The following is a 20,967-nucleotide window of genomic DNA, read 5'->3' on the forward strand; positions in this document are numbered from 1 at the left end:
GTGGCCGTCTGGAATGCTCTTCCTTCAGATATTAGGAAGCCACTAGAGCTATGCGCTTTTAAATTAGATTAAAACGGATTTGTTTAGAACTGCTTTTTGTGTTTAATTTGTCGTCCTTCCCCACACCCCCAATGAGCACGGTTGTCTATGTACGGTGCGGAAGAAGTTCAATATACGTACTACCCAATTTTATCTTTCCATCTTCACAGTGGATGTGCCCTCGGATGAGTCACGTCCTTTGGCTGCCACTGCATTGTTATTCTCACCCACCGGCCATCATCTCTTCGAGTGACGCATCCTGCTCTAAGCCCTCACCTATTTTTTCTGAACAGTTTGGATGGTGTCATCAACCTGTATATCTTCACTAATCCACGTGTTACACTTTTTGTCTCTCTGTGTAATCCCAAGAATGTGCCTCTGCGTGCGTCTTTGTGCAGTTTTGAGCTTCTGTTCAGTGGTCTTCATCACAGTTACATGCTTTTATTCCATGTCATATCAAATAGGGCGCACTAATTAAAATCGTTCACCTCAAGACACATTGGCACGTTTTGATTTAAAGCTTTCGTGACTGCAGTAATTCATATTCTTAGCTCTTTCGGTAAAGTCACGTTGAAGGGAAACAATAAAATAATAAAATATATATAAAACAATAAAATTATCACGACGTTTCGACCATAACACAAAAGGTCGTCATCAGGTGTGAAAACCAAGCCGTTGGTTTTCACACCGTTGGTTTTCACACCTGATGATGACCGTTTGTGTTATGGTCGAAACGTCGTGAGAATTTTATTTATTGCTTCCCTTCAATGTGACATTGGCACGTTGCTTCGCATTGTCAAGTTCGACTTTCCAGATCACTCTCAAACCCGCTCTTATCCTCCTCCCATTTTCATCACTTTGATCTTGGCCTGACTTCTATAACTGCCCTAGGTACACATATTCAGCTGTGTTTACAGTTTGTGTCCTGACAAATACCAATACTTGAATGTAATAATATTAAAATTACACGTGGAGCTATTCTACGATTTTTATTTTTATTCTATGCAAAATATGAATTATCATGTGTTATTCAACTGTTATACTGACTTTACTATGATGCTAGTATTATAATTGTATGTTACTATTTATGCTGTTCTTATATTTTAATGCTATAATTTATATTTGGTATATTATTATGTTATTCTTGGGTGAGGCTCATTAAATGTATCTGTGTAGCAAATTGTCACTTACATTTGGCACGAATCTTAGATAAATCCATCTGTCCACATCCAATACTGGCACTTTACAAAATGCCACTGAGGTTAACCTGGCGCATGAACCTGGAAGTCGCATAGGAAAATTCAAAATTAAATTGAAAAAAATCCAAAATCTATACGAACGTTCTTTGTGTAGTGAGTTCAACTGAGTCACAGACGTACTCTTTGGAGGCAACACATTTATTAACACCAACACATGGGGTAACTGCCCCTTAATACTATAACAACCTATGGTGGTGGACCACCAGGCTAACTACACTAATTACACCATAACTAGCTACAACGGACTGACCGGACCCCAGCTTGTGTTGGAGACTCTGTAGAACGTAGAACGTAGGTTTCTTCAGGATGAACAACAACGCCAGTCCCTCTGGGAGACCCGGCTTATATCCTCTGTGGCGTCCCTGGCTCCGCCCTTGGCCACGACCACCTTCCAGAATCCTCGAGCAGGATCTCGACCCTGACACGTGACCATCCCTAGCCCCCACTTGGGGGCTCTGTGTAGACTTAACCGGTCACGTGTCCTCTGGGGTCAACCAGAGTGCCACGGCCTTTAGTAACCCCGTTTCCATGGCCGGCACTCCCACACCCTATCCTGTAGGGCCCGGCACTGCACGCCAAGCGTGGTGCCATCCATCGCTATCGATCAGCGCTCACCGAGCCCCTCTAGGGCCAGTACTGCACCCACATCCAAGTGGTGTCCGCGATATTGCGACATCGCACGCCGTGCCTCTCTGGGGCCGGCACCATACAGTGACATCCCGCGATGTCACTACATTTGTATTCTTTAGTGGCCGGGCTGCTTCTATATGAACCCCCGTGCACTTTTCTAGCTCTGTTTGATCTCTGATGTCTGCCCATATTCTCACCCAGAATCTCAGCGGTGCTGGCTCGGTGCTTTGACGCAGCCATCATGAGCCCCTTGAGCTGGAAAATATGCAGTGATTATTTTTTTTTAATATAATTCTCTTGCAATATTACCAGGCCTGGGGATACGGTTGAAATTCCCCCATGCAGTCTTGTTTGATTTTGTCAAGACACACGCAAAAACAAGGTTGATCATACAAGCATACCTACGTAAAAACATACAGGCACTTGAAATGATGAATATGTTCTCTTAAAATGGAATTGCGATATAATAATCCATGCACATTCATTGTAAAGAATAATTCTTCCATATGGCAACAGAGACATTGAAGTAATTTCCCCATTGTTTATGTAGTAGCCTCCTGGTTCGATCAACTTTCGTGGCGTATCATGACAAGTCAACCGATTTCCATGGAAGCAAAGTTTTTAATTGCCTATTATTAACAGTGCACTTTAAAATGCGGGCATAACAGTGAAAACATGTTATTATGTCCTCGAACATATAAGAAAGTAATTACTTCAGCATGGAATAAATATTATAAGCACCAACTTGTGAATATCCAAGGATAGACGTTGTCGACTGGACGCCGTCTGTAATTCTTTAAAAATAGTTTTAACGCCACAATTGTAGTCCATTACGAGCTTATGGTTCTCTCTTGTGGTTAAAGCCCCCATCAGCGACTTTGCTGGCACATTATTAATATGGCCAAAGACAAGCAAACTGCTGCCTGCGATCCAGCACTTGGGAGTTCGGGTTGGAGGTTACATAGCGAGAACACTAATCTTCTGGGCACAACAACCTCCATGATATAGGTTTTTTTGGGGGGGGGTTAGATCGCGTAAATATGAATGTGTTGTTAAACCCGTGACACAGCCATTTAGCCATTTTAGTAAGGTGTGTCATGTAAACAGAACATGCCGGTACTAGATACACTTATATTTACGCAGTGTAATCCAAATAAAACCCTGTATTATGTATGATATTGGTCGCGAAAGCCTACGTCTATAAAACTCACAACAACCTCGTCTGACCTGTCACTACATGGCTATTTTATCAATCTGGCTAAAGGTGCATCGAAGGTAGCGTGGTTCTCTTGTGCCCGCCAGGGCTTTAGTTCAGCTCGGAAAAGTCATGCCTAAGATTGGATTACAAATCATCAATTTGGCCAAAGTTGGAACCCTCCTGCTGTTCATTATCTGTGGTGGAACTTGCAGTTCCTACCTCGATGTAGTTGACAGAATTCCACATAGTCGCAGTCAGGTCCATTGATAATTCAGCCACTCATTGATTCACTCCAGTCACTCCAGATCACTGTTGGTCAGTCACCTCCTTGCCTTGTGACTCTTCTACAGTTACTACCATGGTTTCCATTTCCATTCACTGTGATTCCCCTACCCACGTTGAGGGCTCAGGCCATAGCACCAGGTTGGCTGATTCATCTCTACCACACTTCATCCAACCACCACACCTCCGGTCTCAGCACTTCGCTTTCTGCTGCTCTCCTCGTGCTGCCGCACGTTGGAATTCCCTCCCATCGTCTCTTTTCTTTCCCCAAGTTCGTATAACCTTGCTCAAACTTACACGTTCAAGAGTGCTGTTTGTTGCTGGCCGATTGCCATCTTTGGGCCTTTAGTACCTGCGCTCAACAACCGTGATAACAAACAAAAAATAAACACCGACACCCATCGCGTACACAGGTCCCAACCTGCAGGATGATGAGGTAGCCAGTAGACGGCAGTACAGCAAGTCGGCTGCTGACCTATCAAAACGAATGTCTCCAGTGTTATCATGTCACGTGGGTGGGTATTATAGAGGCACTCTGATTTACTCCCACAGGCAAAACTGCCCTCTGATGAATTTGTTAAACCGAGAGCCTGCGATGTAGTTGGGCTTTTCTGGATTCATAATAATAATATCTAATGATTGCAGAGTGCCGCTGAGACAGTGCAGAAAAGTTCCATATTGCTATGCGTGATGAATTAATTCATGGAGCCAATCACTCCGTAAACATTTTTTTAGAACCCTATCAGTGGTGCGCTGAGTCGACTCCTCACCTGGATATTATCTCACAATCTTACAATTTTGAGTTTAACCGATATTACCCAATAGCACCGTCTCACTAAACGTTCCATAGCATGGTAAATGTAGCGTGGCTCTAATTGTAAATTACTTCCTATAGCATATCACTTTCAAATACACACATATTAGCCATAGATATATTGCTGTCTGTTCGTGTTTGGTCGTTGACATGTGGAATTTTCGCCGCTGGATCACGGCCAACGGCTGAGTTAATCACCACCACATGCTAATCTGAGCTTTGACTTGATTGTTAGTTCCATGCCACAGCATTATCGTAATGTGTGTTAATCACATATGCTTGTGGCGGAAGTCAATGGCTCCACATAACAGCCACTTTAGATGATGGGCTCAGGTGACCCCGGCATGAATTTGAACTGACAATCTTCCGGTATTAAGATAAGCCGCTACAGGAGCAACAGTAGTCAATCACACGGATCAAGGATACTCATTATCATCGTTGTCATCGTCATGATCGATGTGTCACTTCTGTCAGTTCATTAGCGACGATGGGGCTGAACAGATTTGCTGGCATGGTTCCCTTTCTTGAGCCAGTATTACCGCTTCACTCAGTCTCAATCCTTCCTCTGCTAGGTCTCATCCACTTCGTCTGTCCACCTCGTTTCCTGTCTTCCCTTACTCCTGTTACCTTGCGCATTTGTGTTGCATCCCCAAGGTACAGGATCCTCTCCGGGCTCATTGAAGAATGTTGCTGTTACACAAATATACCCATCGGTACTGGCCAGAGCCAGATTAATTAGAAGGCCCCATTTATAGCATATTTTTGCATGTGGTTATCGGTGATTTGGATAACTATTGAATGCACTCTGCATGAAATATGGTGCAGTCTTAGGTTCGATTCCCTGGCTGAAACCCAAGATTGACTCATCCCTGCTGGCTTGAGTATTTTGTTACGGTAAATATTGAGGTGCCCTGTTTCACACAAAAATCTCCTGCTCTATTGAATTTCAACTCGGAGTTTGCATCTGCGTAGAAACAATCGTTGTGAAGTGCCTGCTGCTTTTTTCACCGCTGCTGCGAGTATTGCGTGATATGGCATCCACTCTGCCATATCCGTTCATGCTCGCTTGGTCAGCATTGCAAGGGCTGTTGGTGATGTGATTAGGCACAATTGCTTTATTTTTCTGCCAAATAAACTATTTAAACCTTTTTAATGAGGTAGGACCCACTGAACTATAGATCTTTTTTAGAAGCGTCCTGGACACAAATTATAGCTGAACAAAGTGGCTTATCACGTGAACATTTATAGCAACTTAATACTCTTAAACGCATGTTTCTTAATGTGGAGGGAACAACCGGGGGAACCAGAGAAAAATCCACGCGACCACAGAGAGAACATGCAAACACCAAATATATAGAGGCTTTTGAGTCAGGAACGAACCCACGACCTCCTGTATACCAGGCGAGGGATTTAACATCTCGCCACCGCAGCGCCCCAATGATCGAACCTATGATGCAGCCATTCCAGAGCTATAATGAAGCCCTCGGTTAACGGAGGCAGTCGTTTCAAATGTAAATTGTGCATGATACATGTGTAGTGTACTAATTCACAGACACGAGTCGGAGGTACTCTCTTTTTTATTCCGGCCTTCACAGCCTTAGGGGATAACCACACACCGGGTCGGGACAGCCAACATGCTGCCAGACCCACAGCTTGAAGAGAGCGAAGATCACGATGACAAAGGCACGACGAGTTCTATTCCAGATCTCAGCAGCCCCGACTGTGAGTCGGAGCTCGCCTTTTATCCTGCCCAGCGTGGCCAGGCTCCGCCCTCGGCCCCGCACCCCTCTGGTTCCCCCAGAGGGCTCCGTGCCTTGCCCACAGGTCCAACTGATAGAACGGGCTGTTACCCATAATTCCATTATCTACCAATCTCCCAGCTGCACGCGCTACAGTGACTCACTCAATGTCACTACATGTGTAGTGAGTTCAACTGAGTAGCAGACGTAGACTTGGAGGCAACACATTTATTCAACTCCAACACACGTGGTAACTTTCCCCTTAACAGAATAACAACCCATGGTGGTGACCACCAGGCTACCTGTACTAATTACAACGTAACTGCTACTACGGACCGGGGACCAAAAGCTCGGGTCCAGGTCCACGTGTTGGAGACTCGTTGAACGGAGAACATAGACGAAGAGTTCCTACAGGATGAACAACCCTGGGCCCTCTCAGGACCCGGCTTATATTCTTTGCGGCGTAGCTGGCTTCGCCCTTGGCCACGCCCACCTTCTAGAATCCTCAGGAAGGATCTGGATCCCAACCACGTTACCACCCCTATCCCCCACTTGGGGCCCCTTTGTAGACTTAACTGGTCACGTGTCCTCCCGGGTCAACCAGAGTGCCATGGCCTTTAGTAACCTCATCCTTCGGCCGGCACTCACACACCCTGTCCTGTAGGGGTTGGCACTGCACGCCAGGCGTGGTGTCATCTAGTGCTATCACTCAGCGCTCACCGGGCCCCTCTAGGGCCGGTACTACACCCACACCCTCGTGGTATCCGCGATGTTGTTCACCACACGCCGTGCCTCTCTAAGGCCGGCACTACAAGTTGACATCCCGCGATGTCACTACACATGTACACGGACCCTCATCCATATGAATGTTCATGTTGAATTTTTCTTTTCCCTGTATGTTAATTTCCATTGGTTTTGTATAATATCTATGTTGCCAAAATATTTCATGAAGCTCATACTCTTCCCCCTTAATGTATTGGGTTTAATTAAAATTTTCGTAAAATATTTTCTAAAGTTGCTGTGAATAGCAAATGTGAAAAATAAACCACAGTCATGCACAAATAGTTTGCTGAACAAAATTTTTTTGTTGGAGCGAGACAATTGGAAAAACACAACACGGCAGAACATGTACACATATGCGATTTGTATATATACGTCGATGATTGAAGGTGAATCATTCCCAAAGTGATGAAATTATGAGACAAACACAATTAGGATGGAGCGCTTTTCCTAGAGATTGCACGTTATAATGAAAAGCAGGAAAAGTCACGTTCTCAATAATTGTCTATTATCCTTACTTTGACGACCAGACACACGCACACTGACAAAGAAAATTGAATAAAGAGCATTTTTTTAAATATTTGAAAGCATGAAAATACGCACGATTGGATTACAATGAGAGACAGAGACAGAAAAACCTGGGGCATGGGAATCTTTATTTCAGAATAAAAATCTTTATTTAGACTGGAGGAACCTGACGAGCTTTGAAGCTCTTTCACAGATGCCGAGTGGGGGCGTGTCAAATCAGCAATGGTCATGCTGTGGCGATTTTGCTCCCCACCATTAGAATGCGAGAAATTTCTGGAGCCTTCTCGGGGGCTGCCAGCGGTGGTGAGCGACATCTCGCCCGTCCATTAAGGACGGGGAAGGCATTTTGTCTTCACTAAACAACACAACGCAAACACGCGTTTTTCGTTCGTGACGTCCTCCCCGACAGCTGGCAGAAGTAACGGTGTGAAGTTGCTTTGCACGGGGGCAGAACAACGTGCCGACAGCGGCATTAATGCTACAACAGCAAAAAAAAAAATACATTTCACCGCACATTTCCTGCTGAGACACAGGCTTATGAATCTTCGCTCCGGGGGTGAGCAAGATGTTGCACTTCCGCGCCGGCGAAGCGAAGGAATTAAACCGCACGTCGCACTGGTCAGACTGTTGGCCCTCTGCACGATCGTGCGTGCGCACGCTTTGACTCGTGCCGGCCGGTGCCTGTGCATTTGCGTTTGCTGCTCGCGAGACCCGTGCAGCAAAGGCAAGATCGTTCCGAGGCAGAGAGTCGAGGGAAATGAGGTGAAAATTACCAGCAGTACCTTCGTACGTTATGTAATGGATAAACACGTAAGGGGGGGGGGGGGGGGAAGCCACTCTCAGTGTGCCTCCCTCACACTAGAACAGTGCTATACAGAGACTTGTATAATCTGTATAAATGTATCACCAGTGTTGTCTCAAGTGTATTAAGCAGCGTATAGTTTCTTTCACTTGTCTTTGTTCAGTTTATATTTAAGCGGAAAGTCATTCTTCTAAAAGTCGTGTTCTCATGCGTACGGCCGTGTATTTGTGTATATTTATGCGGATATAATGCATAGGGGGGAGAGGTGGTGCTGTGATTAGCGCACTGCATTATGAACCCAGACACCTGACTTCGATTGCAGATCACGGCTAACATCAGTGGAGAGTGATATATGGACTGATCCTGGCCCCCCACATTCTTCAACCCTCACAGGCACAGCTTGGGAAGCCCTTCATACAGCAGTGGATTGACAAAGGACTGCCAGTTATTGTGTTTTTTTACAAACACTGTGTGTATAGCAGGATTGTAATTTCGATCGTCGGTCTATATTATCAGGTGGTAGACTACTAATAATCCTATCGATACGGGAGCGAGTTCAAATCGCAGTGATTGAAAATTCGACCCATCATCACTTCGTGGTGTATAAAATGCGCACCACCTGATGAAGCTGCACCTTTTGGTCACAGGTAAGCCAGTGCACACCGCGTGCAGAAATCAGTACTTGCCCAAGACCAAACATATGGAAACCGACTTTTAATTCTGCCAACTATTGCACAGATATTATGTTTGTCAAATGATAATAAATTCATGTTTTCTCAAGGTTAAGTTTAATAGTTATACGTGTGTGACATTTGCTTATTAATAGAATTAGATGCCTTTGGAAATGAAATACTTTTTTGCAATGTTTTTAATCTGTTGTCACTCTAACTTAACAAAGACATTTAGCTTTTCTCATTTGTGAGCAACTCGTTATCCACGAAAGGTCAACTCCCATGTTTGCTCTTTAGAATTATTTAAACTAATGGCTCAGTGCTCAGCCAAAAGTCTGAAATTTTAAACACTGACATATCTCACGTAGGCTCAAATTATACATAAATGTAAAATGGGATGAGATTAACTTCAGTATTTAGCTTACGCAAATAAATTATTCATTTTGCAAAGTCGGCTCATATATTTCTTTAAATTGAAGCTTTGCACTCAACTCTCATTCACCTATTCTTATTTGCAGACAGCTGTTATATACAGATGTCTGCCGAGCGTTGTAAGTTTCCTTCCAATTAGAAACCCTCTGCCATTCCGCTCTAATTAACGTCAGGAGACTCAGAAGCACACTGCACTGTAACTGAACATGTGCTTACATTTTCCTTAATTGTCTTAACCCTTTTCACCAACGGCGTGAGTTCCGGTGCCCACTCGATCCTCCGCCACTTTTAGATTCATCTTCGGACTTGATCAGTCTCTCATCCGGACCGTGATTCACTTGCGGGATGTTATAGGCGATGTTTGTGCGGCCGTTTTCGAGCAACGAATTAGCACCGCCACCTGCGTTCTTGATCGCTGTTGACGAAATTTCCTTCAAGGCATATGCCAGCAAGACTACCTTGCTGGCGTGTAGTTCCGTAACGTCTGACTTCAAAGAAAGTGGAGCCAAAAGAGTTAAAGAAGCACATGTTTCCCCCGCCCCCCCGCCCCCCAAAAAAAATTGGGGGCGATGCTTTCAACACTGATAGTAACGAGCTACTACGCGTAAGTGACTAATCCGCACACTTCTAGATCCCGTTAGCGTGTACGCGTGGTTGTATTTCGCTCCAAGTGTTGGAGTTCATATTTATTTGTTCTGTATTACTTTTACACAAAACATCAGTGCTTCATTTCCCCCCCCCCCCCCCAGCCACTGGAATTCACGTGCAAAGCAAAGAGCCAAACTTTTCCGTTCATTTAAGCCCAGGGCACCAGGGGTAAGCTTTGTTTTACGGCCTTTGTAGTTTGCTCATAATGTTAACACTAAACTTTTCCATGCGTGTGAGCTTCTGGAAGCACAGTAGGCTTAGCAGTCGTGTTCCCACTGCTTGGACGTGTGATGTGTAATAGTCCTTGGTAACAGAAGCCCACTCGGGTCAGGGTCAGGGGCAGCAAACTCTGCTCCATAGAACCCAATTTCATTTTGGCTTTTTGCGATGCCATTAAAATACTTGCCAGGTTTTAGCCAAAAGTCAGCGTCTCCCCGCTGAAGCGAGCATAGACACAACACTCTTCCCCACTGGCAGCCCATAACGCGGTGGTAGAAATCACGCAACTCCTTTGGCTGTCTCTCAATAAGGTGACCACCGTCGTTGTCTCAGAGAGTGAAACTTCGTTTATTGCCCCCCCCCCCCCAAGAAGGATGAGTCCAATGCCTGACCAGGATCTCTGCGTGCTCAACATTATTAACGCCTAACGAGTGGGCGCGGTTGGTGACGTACGGTGTGAAAGAAGTTCAACATGCATACATACAACATCACATTTATTAGTCACACTGTGACTGCGTTCGCAGAGCTCCTTGGCTAGGTTAACATATATACAGGTTCAGCTATTTTGTCATTTCGCATTAGGGCCTCCCCATGTTGTGGGTTCTTGGGGGTCTTTTGAACATACTTCATCACCCTGGTCAGTGCGAGTTAGCGAAGGTAGAGAGCATAGCTGAGGAAGCCTCGAGTACAGTACAACAACAGATTTTGCAGCACTCCCCTCTGCCACCCGCATCGTAACACATTGACAAAGGAAATGGAGCAATAGCTGACAAACGTGCAAAGAAGCATGGATAGACACGTGCTTGGAATTGCATTGAGAGACAGAGAGAGGAACACTGGGGTTAGGAAACATACCGCGGGTTACTTAAGGCATGATTTTACCGCCGTTAAGAAAAGTAAGTTATACTGGGGGATCAGAATACATCGCCCGAAGATCATGGACGGTCGATGGACGAAACTGGAGCTGGAATAGCAGCCCAAGTGGAGTAAAGGTGCTCCAGAGGATGACCACCGAGCTGATGGAGTGATGAGATCAGCTCATGTTCAGGATAGGATTGCATGGGATGGCGGAGAGGCCTTCGTTTGGCAGTGGATAGATGATGGCTCACGGTGATCACTCTGAACTAAACACAGCATCCCCGTATTCCTAGAAGCCGCCATGGTCGATGGTCAAGGACAATAGTGCAGAGGATGCCAAGGAACGGAACGCGTCCGAGGGTCACGCCTGTCAGGGAGATGGAGCGATGAAGTCAGCTGATGCGTGGGAGCCGGTTGGAATGTTGCATCGTGATGCCGTGAGAGATGGCGATGGCATTTGTGAACGAGGCCTTAATCCAGCAGTGGAATTATCACGATTACGACCCCGCAGCGCTGCGTGAGCTTGCGTGCGCGTGCACGTGTGCGTCTGCTTCGCCTGGGAGGAGTGTGCGGTGTGGTGTGTAAACATCAGCACTGCAGAGACAAAGACGTACATGAGTGTGGGGAGTGATTCTGACCACATCACCCCCTCGTGTATCGTACTAGCCTTTAGGGGCAAGCGCTTATAGAAATTGCCCCTTAAGCCAGTGAGGCTGAACAAGGAATCTTTTTTTGTGTGTGCATGGGTGCGACTGCGCGTATCCATTTGTAAATTCTAGTTACATCATCATTCTCAGAGCGAGGCGCTGTCAAGCATTGTCTTGTTGGTTTACACCTGGAAATGTCATGCTCATTCATCTTGCCGTACGATTGTGGCCGTGGATGGGTCCGTTGTGCTCCCTTTGGGGAGTTGCACCCAGACAGAAAACGAAATAGCGACGAGCCAGTGAAATTATGCCGCTGTATTTAGCGTTTTCCGTATAATTACACGCAATATTGATTTCGCTTGCCGCGTGAATAACATATTTATTTAATCAAAGGGATGCTCACCGACAATTCACACAATCTTTTACTGTGTGTGTATATTTTGTTTCGGCTATTTTCATTTTAATTACATCCCTGCATTGCATTATTTTTGAAGGTGTGCTATTGAACACATTTGTCATTTGATTGTTCTGTAGATAGCACGTACCGGTGCATGACCTTAGCATTGCATTTGGTTCCACGTTGCTGTAATGCATATTTGTTGTTGCTGCTTCTTCTGTGTTTACAGGGATCCGACCTTCGCAATGGGAATGTGAAAGGAAGCGTCCTCACTGGTAAGAGGGGCCCTGTGTCGTGCCTTGAAAAAAAAAATCAGGGTTCGCATTTCAAACGGCAAAATAAGGATTTTATTTTTAGTGGGTTCGTGATATTGTTTTTACTTTTCTTTGTGCACATTGTCAATCCATGGCGAATGCACAACTCAATTATAAACATGAAAGATCGAGCGCTGTTATGAGAGATGCTGGGTAAACGCATACTTGGAATTGTTTGTAAAAAAAACATTGCAAATGCTTGCGTTTATGTCGACCCGTAAAATATCGTTTAAAATTGCATTTCAAACCATATTATTTTAATGGTTCGTTTTTTTGCGCCACTTGTCAAATCAAAATTAAAGTCTGGTCCTTTGCGCAAACCTCGCTGTGCTGGTTCTACTCAATTAGCATCGTCTTGACCCGGAGCCAGTAGTGGAAATCCGAGTTGCTCCATCATGAACCCATCCGTACACACATTGGGTGACTAATATTGACGACTCTCAAACTGCTTCTCATTTTACTGATAAGGCACAGGGAGGCTGAGTCACCCCGCCCCGCCGCCCCCCCCCCCTCCCCCAAATTGTGAATCAAGCACTCAGAGTGCATTCCGTCAAATGACCATAGTAGTTATGCAGTCACGCTAAGAAGGCCCGTGCGAACGCAGTGGCAGCGTGAAGGTCATCCGGACATGGTGACTTGTAAGGTCCTCCATTCAGTTATTCAAGGCGAGCCTTTAATCAAACGCAGCTGGGTGTGCATGCATGCACGCCCAGCTGTTGATACAGTGAAGAGTGATTAATTAATAGTTGTGTGTTTAACAGCATGGCGGCTGGCTTCAGATGGGCATTGGGGGTGTTTGTTTGCTTGGCCGGTCGAGGGGCTGAACTTCTTATTCTTCCTCCTTGGACCCTGGCGGCAGGTTTGTGAGAATTCCTAAGTCAAAACAGAGGTCCAGAGGGAGTGGGTCAATAATTTGGCTGCATCTGAATGAAGAGTCTGGAAGCTGAGTAGGTTTGCATCAAGGGTGGTTATTGCCAGGGCTGATATATGAATGGTTACCTCTATTGTTTTTATGTCTCAGGAAAGCCTCATTGAGTCCCAGGACTATTTTTAGGTGGGTCCTGAGGGAGCGAAGATTTCTGTGTTTCCTGATAAAGTAATTTTGTAATGTTTCAAATTTGGCACATTTAGACCGTGGAGAGCGGCACACCATTATCATACTCTTCGCTCTGAAACAGGCAGGGCGTATTTTCTGGGTAATACACCCGCATTATTAACCAGGGCGGCCTACCGGATTCAAACTGCTAACCATCTTCAACAAGTTGCAAATGTACTTCTACTGGGCCACGTGCCCAATTGTGAGAGGAGAGGCCAATTGAGGGTTCGGGGATACCCTGTTATATGTCAGTGAGTGTATATGTGTGTACCCATAGCCATGAGTTTACTTGCGTGGGCGTCTATATATACGAGAGTATTTGTGTAGGGGTGTGTGTATATTTGTCAGTGCAATTATGTGCGGGTATACGGTCAAACAACCACTTCTTCTTTACGTGTGTGTTTTTTTCATACGTATGTACAGTATGTTGAACTTATTTCGCACCGTACGTATGCATATGTGTTCCTTTGTCCACGTGATTGTGAATATACAAGTTTGCTGTGTTGTACGGAGTATCATACATTTGTAAAAAATATATATGACTCATGATTAATTTGGCAAAAGACGGCTGGACACAATGGCCCTTCTTGCGGGCGCTTTGATTTAACAATCGAGCAGACAGTGTGCTTTCAGAAACACATTATCTTGAAACGCATTATCAGTTGGACCAATATGCAGGCTTAAAGTGACAAGCCATGGATGTTGCAGGTAGCACTCTAGGCCCCTAGACCATTTGGCCTTTTAGAATGGATCAATATCGATCCTTCAGCCTCGCTCATTCCACAGACATGCGTTGCCTTCAGTTGACCCTTTAAGTCCTCCCTTTGGGCCAGCGAAAACCACAGGGAAGAAACGTACGTATGTACGTAGAATTTCTTTCACACCGTACGTAGCCAACCGTGCTAATCGGGGGTGCGGGGGAAGGACAAACAAACTAAACACTAAAAGCACTTCTAAAGTCATGAGTTTTCAATCTAGATTTAAAAGTGTCGATTTAAAAGCTCCAGTGGCTTCCTAATATCGGAAGGAAAAGCATTACAGACGGCCGCAGGAGCGCAGCTGAATAATAACTTTAAGCGGAGATCCCAAATAAAATAATACGGAATTGTAATTTGCAGCCCTTGGGCAGTCGATTGCCGAATGAAGGCTTCTACACAACGTGTCGGTCATCGGCGTTGTTTGACTATACTTCACCACGCTGGTCAGTGCGGGTTGGTAGAGGCAGACTTTTTTTGACTTTTAAACAACTTTTATTGCCGCCAGCAGCAAAAGCACTGGAGGCGATTTCGATATGAAACTCACAAAGTCTCCAGCAAACAAATGAAAATAAACGTTACAAATCCACGCGCTGTGGCGCTAAAAAGCACCGAGCACAACATGAAAGAAAAGTCACGTGGTGGTTGTGGTGGTGATCGCGCACGCCACGTTGACGAGCGAGCGCTTCAGAAGGTGAACACGAGGGTGCCGTCCACGCTAGTACAGAGGGCTTTTCCGGCTCCCCAGCATTCGAAGAAGACGTGCACATCACCGACATGTGTGTGGTATGCGTGCTCCAGCCGGAGCCGTGCCTTAAGCAGGCCTCTGAACACTGGAAGCACAGAGCAGCCGTCAAGTGTCACCTTCCAGCATATTTTTTCTCGTTCTTCTGTACACCGCCATCTTCGCCTGAGCACAGGCGAAGTTGGCGAGGTAGAGGCAGAGAGCTGAACTGTGGACCGGTTTTTGTCGTCGTGCGCCGATGTGGCCCAAAACCCAGCACAATGGACGCTGTCAGGCCCTATTGACCTCGGGGCGGTGAAACACAACGTGCTGCTTGGCGTTTTGTATTGTGCACGATCAGGAATCCAATCGTCTGCGTCACCAAAATTGTACCACAGCAACACTGCGACTGTGCAGGTTTTCATGGTTTGCGCTGTGGGGCTCTGTTATTCGGGTCATACCGCGTGTTGCTTGGCACGATGCCATACGTTTTTTCTCCATGTGATGGCAACTTCCTGAAGAAGGTTCTCGAAAAAGTTCCCAGCACGTGGAGCGTAATGTCGGACATCGTACCGAGCAACAACCTCGATAAACATTGGAGAGACGAGCTGAGCACCATCCCCTTGCTCGTTTGAGTGGTGGGACACTTTGAATTAAATTTTATTTGGGATCGGTACCCAGTATTATTTTATTTCTGATCATATGCCAATGGTGTGGTCTTGAGACATTCTCATTAAGTGAAGAAACGTGATTCCGAATCTCTCACAGCCAGCAGAGTACCATACCCCTGAGCTCTTATCTGGAGCCACTTCAGTTGACCTCTCTCACCCAGCACTGGAGATGATTTATTTCCTGCTGTAGAGAGAATGTTCATCGTACCCTTCGTCCCACTGTATTCTTACATGTTTTCCTCATCGCTGGAAAATGTCTAATATACGAAAAGAAACCCCGTACATGTGACATGTGACGGGTTTATTGTGCCGAGACAAAGGCAGAAATAACCCGACAACACATTGGCGAGATGCACATCACGCTGAGTGCTACACCACCGCCCCTTTTACAGAACGTACACACAACTTGCTTTCAAATCTATGCGTGTGCATGTACGCACGTTGGCCTTTAAAAGCTGTGGAAATTCCTATAACGTGTCCTTAACGGAGACTCGGCCATAATTCATAGGTTGCTCCCCTCCCCACCCCAACATACATGCTTGCAATGGACAGATACCACTTAGAGTAACAATACGAATTTGTCATGTCCTTAGAATGGCAGACGAGAGGATTCCTGAGGTCCATCAGCAGACAGGAGGAACTTGCCTCGAGTGTACACCAAGGCCATGCTTTTCAATCAGGGTCGACAGAATCAGACATTTCATTAAGGGGAACAGAAACACCTTTGTGGGCATTGCTTTGATTGTTTTTTAGTTATGTTGTAGTTACTCAGGAAAACCTCACTAATTAACTCTCATTAATCTATTTCAAAACGAGGTACTCATTTTTTTATGTTTGGCCAATTCCTTAAAGGAGCGTTCTCCATGTGGCATGTAAGCCCAGAAGACCCACAGAATACCCCACATGCACGAGGGGGACGACACTCAAAAGCGAGTGCAGAGTGATCATGATGCTACTTAATCTACTGCTAGCGTGTGCGTAAGTCAGGTCATGTGACTGGTTTACGCATATTTTTTTTCACTTTACCAGGTAAGACCCACTGAGCTGTATAGCTCTTTTTCAGAAGCGACCTGGCCACAAATGGTAGCTCAGCGAAGTGGCTTATCACGTGGAAATTTCTAGCAGCGAAATACTCTAAACGCATATTTGTAAATGTGGAGGGAAAAACCGGAGGACCCGGAAAAAAAATCTACGTGACCACGGGGAAAACATGCAAACTCCAAATATACAGACGTCAGGGTCGGGATTGAACCCACGATCTCCTGCATACCAGGCGAAGCAGTTAACATCGTCGCCACCGTGGCGCCCACGGTAGCGCCACGGGATCATCCCAGCATGATCCCAGCCACACCTGATTTATGAGTTTTGGCCACAGGTTTGTGACACCACACTGTGAGTCAAATGCTTTCCAATCGATAGAGACATTGAATTTGGCTCCACATATAAACACACACTTAGAAATGCATATTGCTCCACGTCTGAGGACCATTGTCTATTTCATGACCTTCATCAACACAGCAGCCAGATACGCAGGTGATTAATATGATTAACACTATAGCTGGTATCATTTTCCTGGCCTGGTGGCCAACAATATCAAAACCCAGTCTTGGGTTGACTCAGCCCATCATCTCCCTCGGGTCAATGAAATATAAAACCATTTTGTGGGAAGTCCACAGTCGTTATTCGATCAAGGGACTGTCGAATTACAGGCTTAGGGCTGTTAATAGAGATGCATGACATCTTATTGCTCGTTAAGCGGGTAGACGAATTCACTTCCTTGTGAGAGGCTCCACCAATGCTGCGTTTACACGGCCAATGGAGAATTGACCAGTGCCGTGCTGGCCCATTATTTTGCTGCTTTCAATGTCTACACGATAAGCCACTTCGTTGAGCTATCATTTGTGGCCAGGTCGCTTCTGAAGAAGAAGCTAATAGCTCAGTGGCCTTTACCTGGTAAGAGAGAAAAAAAACATAGTTTAGTTTTATTTGTATATATTTTTAAGTGATTTGTTCACCTTTCCTATATCATGCACCCCTGTCGCGTTGTTGTACTGTTGTTGTAACGTTGTGACCCGCCCCTACTTGAAATCTGTGAAAAAAGAGCCGTCTAGTTCATCGGATTCCTCCAGTGTAAATAAATATTCTGATTCTGAAGAAAACTTTCAGAGTCATATGGCTCCGTCAGCTCGGCCCCTACCACTCAGCTCCCAATGGCCACTCTTCCTTCTGCAGACCCAAGGCAGGCCACATGCTCGGAATAGCGTACATGATCCCAAGACGATAGCCATTATTTGTTATATATTTTTCCGTAGTAAATGTTTTTGTTATAATACAAAAAAACGTGGCACAGAAGTGGATCTAAGCAAGAGTTCCCATGCCCGCATCCGTCTGCTGCGTTTTCCCCATGACGTCACAGCAGTTTCCTGAGGGTGGTCTGAGTGAAAGTATGGCGGAGCACTATCACGCAGCCTTGACTCAGAGAGCCATGTGACTTGGTTAGTGCCACCGTAGCTCGGTCAGCCTCCTGCGAGAATAAAACCCGTGCCCAACTTTCCTGGTTTGGAAAACCACACAGGCTCACTTCCCATTCGTCATGGAGATGTAGCCCAACTCTGATTTCGTTGCGAGCGCTTGTCCCACTCTGTGCGATCCGATTTTGGAAAATCTCTAAAACAGTCTTCGGTTCATGCTCTTTGGTTATTTTTTGGTAAAGTCACGTAGGTATAAAATAAAATAAATTAATTTACGACGTTTCGGAAGTAACACAAGCGTCCGTCATCAGGTGGAACAGCCACAGCAAGAAACAAATTTCTGTAGTGGGCAAAAGAGCTGCTTGTATTTTATACCTACGACGTGACTTTACCGAAAGAACCAAAGAGTATGGAATCCTGCAGTCAGGAAACTCCAGATCTAGTCTTCGATTCATCGCCCTCTTCATGGTCACGCCGAATGCCATCACATCCTCGTCCACAACGTGTGTGTGTGTGTACGCTGCACTTCTTTCGCGCCGTACGTAGCCAACCGTGCTAATTGGAGGTCCAACTTCTCACCCTGTCTCCTTTGGCCTCGTCCCTCTTTTACTTTCCCTCCATTTTTATGATCTGATCTTTCTTCCCAGCAAAGCCGTCCGACCTTCTGGTCGCATGTCCGAACGATCTTCGTCGATTCTCGCTCAATGTCTCCTCTTTCGATGCTGCCTACTCTCCACTGGAGATCTGTAAACCAGTGGACATCTGTGAAAAAAAAGCGATAGAGCGCATCGGATTCCACCAGCGTAAATAAATATTCCAATTATGGTTATCTGACTTCTTCGATTGTAGCACAATCTTTTCTGCTGACTCCACAAATGCATCTCAGCCTTCTACTACTTTCCGTCACCCTCATCATGTGGCATGGCTCTTAAGGCTTATTTCCAGGAGAGTTTTGATTGTAATTTGTGGTTAATTCCTTTGTGAGGGTTTTTTGTACAAAGAAGGAAACCAGACTTCCCTCAAGCAAACATCACACAAGCAAGGAGACAACGCTCAAAGATCCACTCCATTGAAAGCTGTACTACCTCCTGAAGAAATGTCATTGCTGCTAAATCCAATCTTTAAGTAAACCAGTCCGGTTTCTTTAAAGCTATTAAACAAAGCACGACAATTCCTATTTCATTCTGCAAGACAATTAAATGACAATTGGAGTTGAACAAAAGTTTCCCGTTGAGTTTCCAGGAACATGCATTATGCGCCAGTTTCATTATACATGTTATTGTTGTGCATTTGTTTATTTCGTAATTTCTTTTTAATTGTGAAGCATATTTTTTCGTATTGATGTTGTATTTACACACACAAAAAGCAGACAATAAATGGCCAATTTACATTTTTTGTACGGTAGAGACTTGATCAACAACGTTAATATTTACAACGTTCACGTGTTGAGGTTTGGTGGCTGAGCCAGTGGCCAGCCCCAGGAGTGTGCCTCATGGCGAACATCGCAAACGCTCCATAATAGAGGTTTTTGGGTTAGATCGCGTACATATAAATGTGTCGTTAAACCTTCCACCACCCGACACAGCCAATTCGTAAGGTTTGTCACGTAAACAGAGCATGCCATTTCGGCACTAGTACAGCACACCGGTGTGTTGGGGAGCAAATCCACAACAAACAATACAAACAATTTTAATAATTCAAAGTATAGAGAAGGAAAGCAAATAATGAAAAATAAATACATGAAATAGATAAATATTAAGTATATACACAAAAGTGTGATGTGGCTTGACCATACCTGGTCACCTTTGTCTTCCCAATGCTGATGTTCTCAAACTGCATCAGATATTCATTTAAGGATGAGCTGATTTGAATTTGACCCAGGACAGATTATAAGATGCCATGTGTTGTTGATATTATCCAGGGCTGGGAATTCAACACAAGACATTGTGATGCTAAGGCAGTGTGGTTTCACTGCACCTTCTCCTACAGTCTGAAACATTAAACAGGGGATCTCTATTTTCGACAACCATGCACACATGTAGTTTAGTGTAAAATAATTATCACCATACGCCAGATGTTTGGCTCAAAAAGCCATTTTTCTCATGTCTCAGAAAATACTCTGTCATTTAGATGTGAGCACATTGAAAATTCAGCCCAGAAGCTCTTGAGTCCCATTCCCATTGAGGTTATATGAACATTTTTGAGAAATTTACAAATCTTCCGCTGCTCATGTCCACCCGGATATCACACAGGTACAGATGCTGAAAGACGATAGATAGGTAGAACAGGGGAGAATAGACTTGCAAGAACAAGGTGACTCTCCCACGTGACGTTAAGGGGCCGTCCATAAATGACGTCACGCACCTAGGGGGGTTGGGGGGGGTCAGACATTTGTGACGATGTGTGACGAGGGGGGGTAGGGGTTTAAGAAATGTGACGTCACATCAACATGCGCATCTTTAAATATAGATAACACGTTCTACTTAATTAAATATACTTTTTTTAATAAATGTTTTCTCCTACAACATCAGAGTTCAGCGCCACATTAAACACGCACGACAATGACAATAGTTTAAAGCGATTTGAAGCATGTTTTATTTTTTTTTGGGAGGGGCAGAGCTTTGTGACGTCATATTTGAGGGGGAATCTGACTTTTTCGTGACGCCGTGTGACGATGGGGGGGGGGGGGGGGCAAAAATCGTCCAAAATCGTGTGACGTCATTTATGGACGATCCCTAAGTGTGCATATGTGCTGGCAGCACCTTTAATTTTTTTTAATACTAATTTAGTACAGTAGCGCCCCTCTTAACGACGGTAATTGGTTCCACGAAACCGGCCGTTAAGTGATTTGGTCGTTAAGCGAGTATAGGATATAAAGTACATCAAGAATTAAAAAGAGATGTTTCCACTTCAAAGTGCACCAGGCACTGAATGTTAACAATGCCCCAACGCTCATGAATGGGCGTCGCTGATTGGCCGAGGCCTGGCCAGAC

At 45.1% G+C, this 20,967-nt stretch overlaps 1 protein-coding gene across 1 annotated transcript in view; it reads left to right on the forward strand.

Moving 5' to 3' along the window:
- Positions 1–20,967, forward strand: part of PEBP4 (phosphatidylethanolamine binding protein 4) — a 338,336-nt gene that overhangs the window by 233,812 nt on the left and 83,557 nt on the right. The window contains exon 6 of the mRNA XM_076066370.1: positions 12,173–12,218. Within this exon, the coding sequence (XP_075922485.1) occupies positions 12,173–12,218 (46 nt within the window). The remainder of the gene's footprint in view (positions 1–12,172; positions 12,219–20,967) is intronic.

Source organism: Petromyzon marinus, chromosome 11 (assembly GCF_048934315.1).
Source record: "Petromyzon marinus isolate PM22_M1 ecotype Great Lakes invasive population chromosome 11, UKy_Petmar_22M1.pri1.0, whole genome shotgun sequence".
Classification (NCBI taxonomy): Eukaryota; Metazoa; Chordata; class Hyperoartia; order Petromyzontiformes; family Petromyzontidae; genus Petromyzon; species Petromyzon marinus.